Genomic DNA, 12343 nt, shown 5'->3' on the forward strand with positions numbered 1-12343 from the left:
TTGCCATGTGTGTTGGACTGTAGCTGCCATGACTGGAGAACTACAGTTGCCATGCATGGCCATATGCAGATTAACGGCTTGCTGTGTGAATGATGTCATGCCAAATCACATGCAGTTGTTGTATTTCGTTTCGATAAACATGCCATTCAAGCAAATGCTTACGCTCGTCCCTGTTTTTTTTATTGCAGGACCTTCAACTACAATGAACAGCGGCGCGGGGACATCTACTGCGGGAAGCTCTGAGCGCACGGAAGAAGCGTTCCACCAGCCAGCCAACAATCATGCCACAAACAATGCCGAGTCAGTGTCGAAAATGGCAATCGTTCCAGCAATGCCGACAAGCACACCTTTCCACACCAGCACAAGCAACACTCAAGCAGATGAAACAGGCGTCGATACTGAAGTGAATGATGAAACTGATGACGAAGCACAAGAGGATGTAGAAGATGGGCAATTAGAAATCATGGTACCTAAGCCACTGTATGTTGGGCAGAGATTTGATTCTTTGAAGATGCAAAGGAATTCTACCAAACATATGCAAAGTTCCATGGGTTTGCGGTCAACACCGAATACCATAGGAAAATTAAAAAAACTAACGAGTACAGCAGAGGTGAGATGAGGTGCTACAAGGCACGAAGGAACAAGAAGGGTAAAGGTGTTGCGCCTGTCGTTCCGGAACGAAAGAGAGATATCATTGTCAAGACGGAACGCCCTGTCCGGTGTAAGCTGAACGTAGATGGAGCACGGTGGGTGGTGTAGCGACCCGACCCTAAATCGGTCAAGTCTCTGTGTAGCTGTACCATCCCAAGATCATGCTGGCACACACAGTACATTGATGAAAAGATTCAAAGTTCAATCACACCTGAATTTATTACACGGTTCTCATATCGAGTCTTTATTACAATAGAATAAATTCGGCCGAAGGCCAACTCATGAGAAAAAACTAAATAAAGCTGCAGAAGCGTACACGAATAGCAAGTCCATCCGCCTCCATAGGGCAATCGCCAAGCGTGGATCGTAGCCTCACTCCTGGTCGGAAAACTCCTGTGCAACATAAGACGTTGCAGCCGTGTAGGTCAGCATTTTGAATATGCCGACAAGTCATGAAGTGAGAACAACAATAAAATTACTAACACTATATGCAATTTGGCTGTGGGGCTCTAAGTTTTATGTTTTTGCGAAAAAGCCAATTTTTCCCTATAACAAAAGGACTTGCTTGCAATTACTACAAAAATGTTGGTTGTTATTGAGATGGTTCCGCCAACTAATGTCTCATTCCCAAATATTAAATAACCCCTCAATTAATTTATTAAGTTCGGTGTTGAGATTTCCGAAATACTCCAATTCCAGAGGCTCATTTGTCCGTAACCGGGGACACGGCTAATCGATTCAGTTGCTACTCTGCAGAGTCTTGTGCACTTTACCCGCAAGAATCGTTCCCTCCTTTATGTCTTCGCACTGCCTGGTGTTTGAAGACGGGACGAACGAAACATGGGCTTCCGTAGAGTTTCTCTGGGCACTGCCGGTGCCCATCCATGTCCTACCGTTCTTCTACATCTGCTGGCACCGTCCGTCCAGAGTCACGCCTAAGGTCAACCCAGCCAGAGCCCATAATGGCTTGTGGCTGCACAAGTAAGCTTCCGGTCAAGGTGTATCCATCCGTCTCTTCGTGGCTGGGTGAAGCTTTCTGCAAGATGTCATGGCGCTTCTCCGTGCATCCCGGCCATCCGCTGGTTTCTCTAGGGTGCCCGTCAACCGTCCTCCACCCAGTAGTGAATTTGAAGTCCATCTCGAGCTTGAAGTCATGGGGTTGTCATCATCTTGACTCTCACATCTCCCTTATGAATCTCTCAACCAACCCCGTCTACGAGCATAGCAAAATAAACTACATCGTCCCGGGCAATGGTAACAAGGGGAATTGGGTTCATCCTACCTCATGATACTACTCAAGAACATAACTAAAAATTCTCCTACTACATGCATGGTGGGGAGGGATAATTCTAATGCAACAAAATCATAGGTATTGTAAAACATGATCAAATGACTTGCCTGGCTGACGGTCTTCGAAAGCTAGCGACTCGTAATAGCAGGCTTCGCACTCCGGAAATTCTATCGAAGCAAACAATAATCGTATAAGCATACAGACATGCCATCACATTAACATAACAGCATGCTAACATAAATCACGCATAAGCAATCCAACCAAAACCAAAGAAAACCAATTGAACTACAAGCCAACAACTAGCAAGAGAAGAAAAAAACATTTTCTTTTTCTGTAAATAAAAGTTCATGTTCTAAAACTACAGAAACTAATCTAAAATAAATTATAACAGAGGTAAAATAAAATTTTAAAATAACTAGAACATCAGAAAACAGCAGCAAGCTAAATAAAACTAGAAAGGCTTGATTTCGACTAAAAATAATTTTAATAAAGACAAAAAAAATACTCAGATACATTCCTACTGCTAGGCAAGGTCAAAACAAAGCAGTGACAAAAAGAATCACTAAAAAAGAATAATCCTAGCTCAATCTATAGCAGAAATACTAATCTGACTAAAACTAATGTAAACCAATTTTTAAAAACTAAAACATGGCCGAATCTATTTTCTACAGAAACTATAGGAAATTTTTAAACTAACAAAAAAATCAACTAAAAATAATAAATAACCTAAAAGATATAGATTTTTCAAGATTGGAACTATTCTGTTTTAAAACAGAAACGAAAATAAAACTAACGCGCTAACGGGCCGAAACAGTGAGCGTTCTAAAACTAAACAGCGCCTGAGCGTTAAATAACTTATACGTCTACGGGCTAACAGAAATAAACCATTTGGCCAGTCCAACTAAACCGCAACTGAAAATAAACCAATCTAAACCGATCCACTAAAGAAAAACCAAACTCTTCGATCTAATCTAATCTAACGCGTCGGTTTGAGATCGGACGGCTGCGGGTAACTCCGGCAACTTATAGAGAGTTCGACAGCGACGGCGACTCGGGAGACGATGGCGCGGCGGCTCCGGTGATCGGGGAGGAAGGAGGAGTGGCCGAGGCGGTGCGGCGGAGCGAGGGCGTCGTCGGGGTGGTCTTGGTGGAGCTCGGGGGCGACTGGAGCGGCGGGGACGAGGCGGTGCAGAGCCCGGTGCTCTGCAGCTCCGGCGAGCGGCGAACGAGCTCAGGGGCGACGGCTTCGGGGGCTCCTGGACAGGGAGATGATGTCAATGAGGTGCGTCACGAAGTTGAGGTTCGGGTGAAGATGCTTGGAGGGGCAGAGGGTGCTCACCGGTGTCGGGAGTGGCGACGAACCGAGGCGGCGGCGGTGAGATGCGTTCGGCGAGGGCGCGAGCTACGGGTGGAGTTGAGCTTAGGGTTTTAGGGGGATCGAGAGAGGAGGGAGCTGGGTTTATATAGGGCATCAACTTGGGCAAGGGGTGTCTCGGGATCACGATCCCAGGAAGATCGGAACCGCGGCGGCGCTCGGGCGTGCTCTGGTTCGGTTTCGTGAGTGAGGGGTTGGGGATGAGGGCGGGCCCGGGGTGTCAGCGAGAGAGAGAGAGGGGGGGGAGGGGCGAGCGGGCGACCGAGGCGGAGGGGATTTGGGCGAGGCTCGCTCGGCTGCGGCGGCTCGGGTGCTGGCGGGCTGGCGCCTGCCCCGCTGGCTGGGCCGGTTGGCCTGGCTGGCGCCTGGGGCTTTGCCTCTTTTCTTTTTGAATTAGAGAGAAGAGAAAACATAGAAAAATATATATTATTTTTATATAGGACATATATATATCAAAATTCTCAGGGGAAATTATCCTACAACGTGGACATTTTTCCAGGGGCAAAACTCAAACTAAGAAAAACATTTTCTGGAAATCCCAAATAAAATTCAAATTTGAATTCAAACTTTTTGGCAATATTTTTCTTCTGACATTTTTGGAGTGTCATGTTTACTCCTCTCATACTTTTGCTCAAGTATTTGTCAGGCATTGTTTGAAATAAATTCAACTGCCAATTTGAATCCAAATTCCAACAAACTCAAAAGCCTCTGAAATAATTTCAAATGTCACTCAATTCAAACAATATGCATAGATGCTTAGTTATAATTGTAAAACATTCCAAATGGGAAATTTGGGATGTTACAGGTGGTCACTGAATATTTTGACGAGCACAACCACAAACACATAAAGAAGTTTGACCTGGTAAAATTTCTGACCGCCCACAGAGGATTCACCCCCCTCGAGAAGAAATTCATAAAGCTGCTACATGATTGTAATGTCGGTCCATCAAGAATGGTCCAGATACTGTCCCTCATCCACAGCAAAAATGGGACTCTGAGTAGCATACCCTACATACCAACAGACGTCACAAACCTAAAGGCAAAGTACCATAGAGAGAGCAGGTTGGCTGACATAGAAGACACGATAGCCTACTTCGATGAGAAAGCGAAAGAAGATCCAGATTTCTTCTACAGGATAATATTGGACGGTGAGGACTGTGTCAGGAACATGTATTGGGTGGATGGTGCGGCAAGAAGAGCCTACAAAAATTTCCAAGATTGCATTTCATTCGACGCGACATATCTCACTAATATGTACAAGATGCCATGCACTCCATTCATAGGAATAAATAACCACAATCAGTCATTGCAGTTCGGATGCGGGCTCGTTCGGAACGAAGACACGGATGGGTACACTTGGTTGTCCAAGACCTTGGAGTGCATGGGTGGACTTGCTCCGATGAACATAATAACAAACCAGGATTTTAGCATGCGTGCAAGCATAGAGGAGGTCTTTCCATTGGCAGTGCACAGGCACTGCAGGTGGCACATTATAAAGAAGGCTGAGGAGACGCTAGGACCTTTCTTTGCTGACCGTCCAGAGATGCACAAGGCATTCGAGCTGTGCGTGGACCACAGCTTGACGGTGGAGGAGTTTGAAAGGAGCTGGATGGCTATGATTGAAACATATCAAGTCCAAGACAACGAGACGCTTGCTAGCCTGTGGGAGAAGTGAATGTACTGGGTGCCAGCCTACTTCATGCACTGCTTCTTCCCATTTCTGCAGACTACGCAGCGCAGCGAGGGGTTCAATGCTGTTCTGAAGCGGTACGTGAGCCCTGGCAACTCATTGCTGCAGTTTGCCAAGCAATACACGGTTTTGCAACAAAAAATATTGGGATCAGAGCTACAGCAAGAAGCAAACACCGCGCTCAAGCAGCCTAAATTGCTAACATATTTACCAATGGAGAGGCAGATGAGCAAGACATATACCAACAAGATTTTTAAGAAGTCAGTGTGTGTTACAGTCTTATTTGCACAAGCATGAAGGTAATAGGTGCCATATAGAAATGCAATGCAGTTGCCAGCTTTTTTGGAAATGATGATATGTTGAAAGTGGCCATTGAGTACAGGATAACCATGATTTGTAGTAACCATGTTTAATGAACTGCAGTTGCCATGTGAAGTCAACTACAGTTGCCATGTTTAATGAACTACAGTTGCCATGTTTAATGAACTGTATTTGCCATGTTTAATGAACTGTAGTTGCCGTGTGAAATCAACAATAATTGCCATGTTTAATGAACTGTAGTTCAATTTGCCATGATGGTATGGAATGCACTTGCCAATTAAAATGTTATGCATTTGCCATGTGAAAAATATCATGCAGTTGCCATAGCCATCATTCATTTTAGATGCCTTTCCTACGTTACAGCCTACATCAACATAAGGTGCTACAAAAAATATCATATAAGAGTTTAATAAAACCACACAAAACTTGCAAATTCCAAGAAGAAATAAAGTGTGCCAGCATGTACACGGCTTACCAGGTGGACGAACATACGTTCAAGGTGTGTTCTCTCTTGGGCATGTCAGATTCAGAACCTGAAGACCCAGACAAAGGAAGGAACTACTTTGTGAAGGCCTTGATAAGAGAAGGCGAATACTACTGCCAATGCTGCAAATTTGAACGGGACGGGATTGTGTGCTGTCACATACTAAAAGTAATGGACATGAACACGGTGACACGAATGCCCCGCCATTTCATACGGCGGCGATGGACTTGGGACGCTGACGACGCATTAGGGCTGCAAACATCAAATGCAGTTTTGGCTGTGCATGACGAGAGACTAGAGTCAACCATGGAAGCCGTGAGGCACGTTGTGTTGACAAAGAACTATGCTGAGCTAAAAGATGAAGCGTGCAAGAGTGATGAGACAGCGAGGGTTGCAGAAAAACACAAGAAGGCCCTGAAAAGAGAGCTTGATGAGATCAAGAAGAGGAAAGCTGAGGAAGCCTTACACAGGTTCCCCCACACCTCAAGTGTGCCTTCGTCCACGGGGCCATCATCTGAAAACTCGGAGGTAGGATCTGGAACAGCAAGCACACAAACCCAGGTCAGGAACCCGCCCCGTTCCATCATAAAGGAGCATCCAAAAGAGATAAGATACAAATCGGGATTGGAGATTCAAGCAAAGCACAAGAAAACAAAGAAAGGGACGGGCAATCCGTAAAGCAACATTGGAGCACTGTGACTTGGTTGTTGGTGACATTTTTTGCAAGCTAGATGTTCTAAATTTGTAAAAATGGGAGAATGACTCTTGAGGGGAATCAGAATCTGAAAGGAAATGCCATGAATCAATGACTGCAGTCGCCACGTGTGTGGTACTGAATTTGCCATGTTATTTCATCTGAATCTGCCATGCCTTTTCTACTGAATCTGCCATGTTATTTCAACTGAATCTGCCATGCCTGTTCTACTAAATCTGCCATGCCTTTTCTACTGAATCTGTCATGTTAGTTCTACTGAATATGCCATGTTATTTATACTGAGTCTGCCATCGCGTAGATTTCTGTCTTCAGTCAATACATTTTAGTCCACACATATTGTATTGTGTGCAAAAACTATGGAAAACAAGTTGAAACGATCACGTGCAAAAACCGTAAGGTTACGGCTGCGTACAAACTACCATGCTAGCCGATACAGCTAGCAGTGCAAAAAACCCAAAAATCCAAACGAGAAAGAACGATAACTTTCACTAACCATGAATGATCAACTACATTTGCCATGTTTTCAGACATCAAGGACGCATTCAAAACACCATACTGGTACTACCAACCCACAAACGCATAATAACTGAAAACACATAAACGTATCTGCTGTCACACCTAAGTAGGTTCACATCCACACATATATTACAAACTATTCAAATGTCGCTCACACGCCACCACTGTATACTAGGCTACGGGGAGATGCAGTCATAGCATATTACATGGACATAGTTTTGAAAGAACAAGGTAATACCTTACATTCCTCGGCAACCGAATGTAAGGTAGGCGTTTGGTGTGGAGCACCACGTGATCACTTGTAATTCTTGGTGGCTTTCTTGACAGCTTCCTCTATAAACTCTCGTGCGATTGGACCGTGTGTTGAAATCTTCATTCATCAACCAGTTCCATGTGTAAATTTTGCGGAGCTCGACGACCATTGCAGCTGTGACGACAGGGACCCGTCGACCTTCCCACTTTGCAAGGTATTCCAACATGTGAAAGCCGCAGTCGTGCCTATACAAGAAAAGAATCAGGTGAACTCACGAGAACAGAGAAAAATCATAAACTTCAATTCAGAGGTGACAAGATGGTTAGCATTGGTGTAGAGGACACATGAAGAAAAGATAGTAATTACCGGTTTCCTTGCTTCGTAGTCGCCATGTACTCGATTGGAAAATGTCTGATCTGGACCTTTGAGTTTTCGTAGTGACGGTTCCATGTCTCTTTGAGGTTGTTGATGAAGTATTCAACATGCGTAGTAAGGTCTGCGTCAGCTTCTGAACGCATTGAATCAAGCACCTCAAAACGTTGGTTCTTCAGGTCAAGGCAAATCGCGTAGTGGTGACCACACTTGTCATGTGGGTCCTGTGGTGCAAGCTCCTGGAACATGGGGAACAAGACCTGCAAGTAAAATGAAGGAAAGAAAAAGCAGAGTTCACATCAAGAACAAAAATGATGTAGTTGGAAAAATGATGTGTAAAGATATCACCGGTTGCACTAAGAGGCACATGAATGACATAAAGCAGCAAGTGTCCAAAAGTAAACCCACATATAATGTTTAGTTACAGTGTGTAATTAAAAGAAGTTGCCATCCATGTATGAACAAAGTTGCCCTGTATTTTAGTTTGAAGTTGCCACCTAGGTTGTATTAAGAAGCAAATCAAACTCATTTTACATGGCAGCTGTTGCCACATGAAACAGCTGTCACAAAACAGGGTGTAGCCCACATGTGAAGCATAGCTACTGGCAAAACATACCATGGGAGGAAAAATGTGCAAAAAAGGAAGGAATACTCACACATTTCTTCATTGTGAGCTTGAAATCACCGTGCGCAGCAAAATGCTTCCTCAGGATTTTGTGGTGGAAGTCACCATCCCATATTTTGCAGGTCACACTGTACGACATGATTGTTTTGTCAGGAGACATATCCATATGCATGTTGATGAAGTCAATCCCACATGCAACTACATTCTTCGACATTTTACCGAGTGGCCTCACAGACTCGGCAAGATCACCCATGTCAACGTACGTCGCATCGCATTGTATGATCTTGGTTCTGTCCAAACATGAGCTGTATGAAAATGATATAACATGAAAGAATCATGTCTACTAAGTAAAAAAAAGGAAATAAAACGTAAACAGAGCATATCTAGAATAGCAAAAGGAAGAAAAGTAAAAAGAGGAAAGCAAATGAGAGGTTATGTGGTGTGGTCATTACGCTTTCAGCTCCTTCATGTGCTTGCTGTTGGACCTCGCATTTCCAAAGCGCTTGACAATATCGTATAGCTGGTTCTGATCCTTTGTGGCCTTGACTTCTGGCTCATAGTCATCCGCGGGTGGTGCGTTAACTACCCTATGCCGCCTCACAGAACCAGGGGTGGCACTTCTAACGGTATCCTCAGATACCGACTTAGCAGGCACGTTAGAACTTGATTGCCCCTGACCTCGTGAGGACCTCCTCTACGATGCTGCCTCCTCAATCCTGCGGTAAGCTTCATCAAGTGACGGCGTAATCTCCTCAGGGGTGGCTGCAATGATCAAAAAAGTGGGCTAGGATACCTGGGAAATAAAACAAGTTTAGTGCGCAAAGAATTGGTGTAGAATGTGAAATGTATGTGCATAAAATAGGGAGTTGCCATGTGGAGGCAACTCCAATTGCCATGTGTAGTGCACTGTAGTTGCCATGCGGCAACAACTACAATTGCCATGTGGGTTGAACTGCACTTGCCATGTTGTATCAACTCGAGTTGCCATGTGCTTGTCGAATGGAAAATGCAACATCGCAACAAAATGTAGCTGACATTGTGCAGCAAAATCCAGTTGCCATGTCATCAGATAACATTTGCCATCACCAGTGAGAAGCCAAAAAAAAGCTTGGGACAAAATTCAGACTAGAAAAATGTGTACAACAAAATGATAAATGCAGAAAAAGTGTACCTTGCACAGTCGGCTCTGCAAACTTCACAGCCTTCCTGCCCTCAGCCATTGGTTGCACCATCATTGGGGCCATGCCTGCTGGGAAAGCAAAGGCAACTGGCATAGGATCTTGCACCACTGGTTCATCTTGAGTGCGATCGATGCCAAGGCTAAAGCTCGGTGGGGTGAAGGCCATTGGGTGCCTCTCCTGCCTACTAGCCGGACCACGAACAACTTGCTGGGCAGAATCCAGGGGTGAAAGATCAACAAACATTTCTGCCTCGTCTGCTGCAGAATCATCAGGCTTATTAGTAGGGCGGGGCGTGTGGTCAGCGGTATCAGTCGCAACTTTCTTGCCAATCTTCTTGTTTGGGCTGTAGGGGACACCAATGTTGACTGGGAGCTTAAAAGTGCGCAAATTTAAGCTGGGGTTCTCCACGGCGGGTAAAGACGCAGTCTTCTCCGGACGTTCACCTCCGTCAGTCGTGCCCGACTTGCCACTTGGGTCAGTTGTACTCCGGTCTTCCGTTTTCTCCATAACATTGCTTTTGGCAGGTGGTGGGAACAATGTGGACACAGACACGTAACCAGAGTCATCTCTGCTGCTCCTAGCTATAGCTGGTGCGTTGGGTATATCTGCAGATTGCTTGCGGGGGCTACGATGCCTAGGTGGAAGACCAGCTCACGAAACGGTCGCCTTAGCAACCTCTAGACCACCTGAAGCTGGAGCTGTTGTGCCAAGACTCTCACCTGTGGATGGCATATTAGTCTGAACTGTCGCCTCAGCCCCTTCTTTCGTCGATGCAGAAGTACCACCACCCACACTCTTGGAATCCGTATCAGATGAGCGGGAATCTTCCTTGCTTAGGTTGATCTCGGGGGCGTCCACTTCAACACTTGTTGATCGGGTGGCATGGCTCACAGCAGCATCCTTCATTGCCAGCAGAGTGGGCAATATCTCAGCAGTCCTGGCAGATACTGACTCATCACTCCCAGATGTACGGATGCCTGTTGTTGTAGCCTGCACATCTGCAACCGGCGGAGATGGTCGGCCGCTTGCATCAGAGCTAGTGGGAACAGTGGACGGTGCAGCAGCAGCTTTGTCAACTCGCGCCTCATGAGAATCTGAGTTGCCACATGTCGACAACTTTGAGTGTATGCGTTCGAGTGGGTCTCTGGGGTTCTGCTTGGTCACGCGTGTGGTAGTCTTCTTCACCCTGTAAAAAAGCACATGAACAGTGTTAAAAGTTGAACAAAATAGTTGCCACGGTAGCCATCTTGAAAAATGAAAAAATGTGTGATGTGCCAGAGCTGCCATTTCAGAACTAGGTATGTATGAGCACACAAGACAATGTAGGGGGGTGGAAGCCAGTGGAAAGTTGGTAGTTGCCATATAGGTGGAATAAGAATTGCCATGTGGCCTAGTTAGCAGTTGCCATGTAGGACAAGCAGGAGTTGCCATGCAGTAAAAAAAGAGATCATGGGAAAACATCAGTTGCCATGTGGGACTGATGGCAGTAGCCCATGTGGCAAGCTGGACAGCTGCATTGAAAAGCAAAAATATAGCACTATGACAATGAAAGAACAGGGATAACCTACTTCTTGACTGTCTTCCTCAAGTCTACCAACACGACAGGATCCCCGGTGTTGGACATCGACGTACGAGGAGATGACCTAGTGGAAGGGGTGTCACCAGCAATGGGGGCACCCTTGTTCAATCGAGCAGAAACACGGGTTGGCGTTGGTGCTTGTTTCTTCATAACTGCTCATCCACCAGCTGTCGCCTCACTGCACGTATAAGAAAAATGGCAAAAAAGGTACCAAGTGTCAGACACGAAAATCATTGTCACGCTTAGCAAAACAAATGGAAAAAAGGATCGGTCCGTTCAGAAGGAGAGACAAACAAGACACTAAAATAGATGTCGAATCTCCTCCTAGTAGCTAAGGGATCGGTCCTAGACCTCTTGCCAGGAGAGCCCTGCCCAACATCCTCTGGAGCCCTCCCCCTCTTTGAGGGTGACACCCCCTTGTCCCTCGCAGCTGTCTGTTCTTTGACTTTCTCCAGTGGGGGGACATCTGGTGCAGCCTTGCCCTTCTTACCACCTGCACGAACTTCAACATGTTCATCATCGTCGGTGTCATGTTGCATGTTCTCCATTTCATCATCATCGTCCTTGTCGAGAGCACCATCTCCATCTAGTTCATCTTGCGTGTCAGGAAGCTCCTGGGAGCTGTTGTAGTCCTACCGGCCACGGCAACCAGTTGGCCGACGTGTCCGTTCTGCAACAAATGGAGTGAACCGCCTCGCAACCGCATCGCTGTCAGAGCCATTAAGGGACGTCCAACCCTCAACCAACTTCCCGAGCAAGCTAGTCATTCCGGATGCAAACTGCCCAATTAGATGCTCAACAGGTGCCCTCGCCTGTGTAGAAACAAGAAGCAACAGTAACCAACCGTATTAGAGTCACGTGCACAAGAACAAATAAACCAAAACAACCATAGAGATATATCAAAAAAAAAGAAGAAGAGAAAAACAATTTGAAAAAACAAAATAAAAATTCTTGATTACCTCAGCAGGACAAGACGGAGCTGAGTGCACGCCCATCCACTTTCCAAAGTTTTGAGGCCCACCAAACACGCTGTAGTCTATAGCATGCTTGGCCATCAGCTAGAAAACATAAAAAACAACTAGGATTTAAGAGAGAAAATAATGAACAATGACTAACCATTCATGTATTGCAAAAAAAGAGGGAGAAAGTGGAAGTTTCAACACGGATGGCGGAGTTGCCGTGTGGCGTCAGACATGGGTGCCATGCGCAGACAGCCATGGCTAACAAGGTATTCATCTCTTGTTAGCCACATATGGTTGCCGTATGGGGATTTTTTTTCATATGTTATGC

At 45.6% G+C, this 12343-nt stretch overlaps 1 protein-coding gene across 1 annotated transcript; it reads left to right on the forward strand.

Annotated features, from left to right (window-relative positions):
* The first annotated feature begins 331 nt into the window (after window positions 1-331).
* LOC109757718 (protein FAR1-RELATED SEQUENCE 5-like) lies at window positions 332-5304 on the forward strand. The gene is made up of 4 exons (XM_020316548.2): window positions 332-480; window positions 2972-3224; window positions 4123-4950; window positions 5044-5304. The coding sequence occupies exons 1-4, from the start codon at window positions 332-334 to the stop codon at window positions 5302-5304; spliced, it is 1491 nt and encodes a 496-aa protein (XP_020172137.2).
* Window positions 5305-12343: the final 7039 nt, after the last annotated feature.

Source organism: Aegilops tauschii, chromosome 7, assembly GCF_002575655.3.
Source record: "Aegilops tauschii subsp. strangulata cultivar AL8/78 chromosome 7, Aet v6.0, whole genome shotgun sequence".
Lineage (NCBI taxonomy): Eukaryota > Viridiplantae > Streptophyta > Magnoliopsida > Poales > Poaceae > Aegilops > Aegilops tauschii.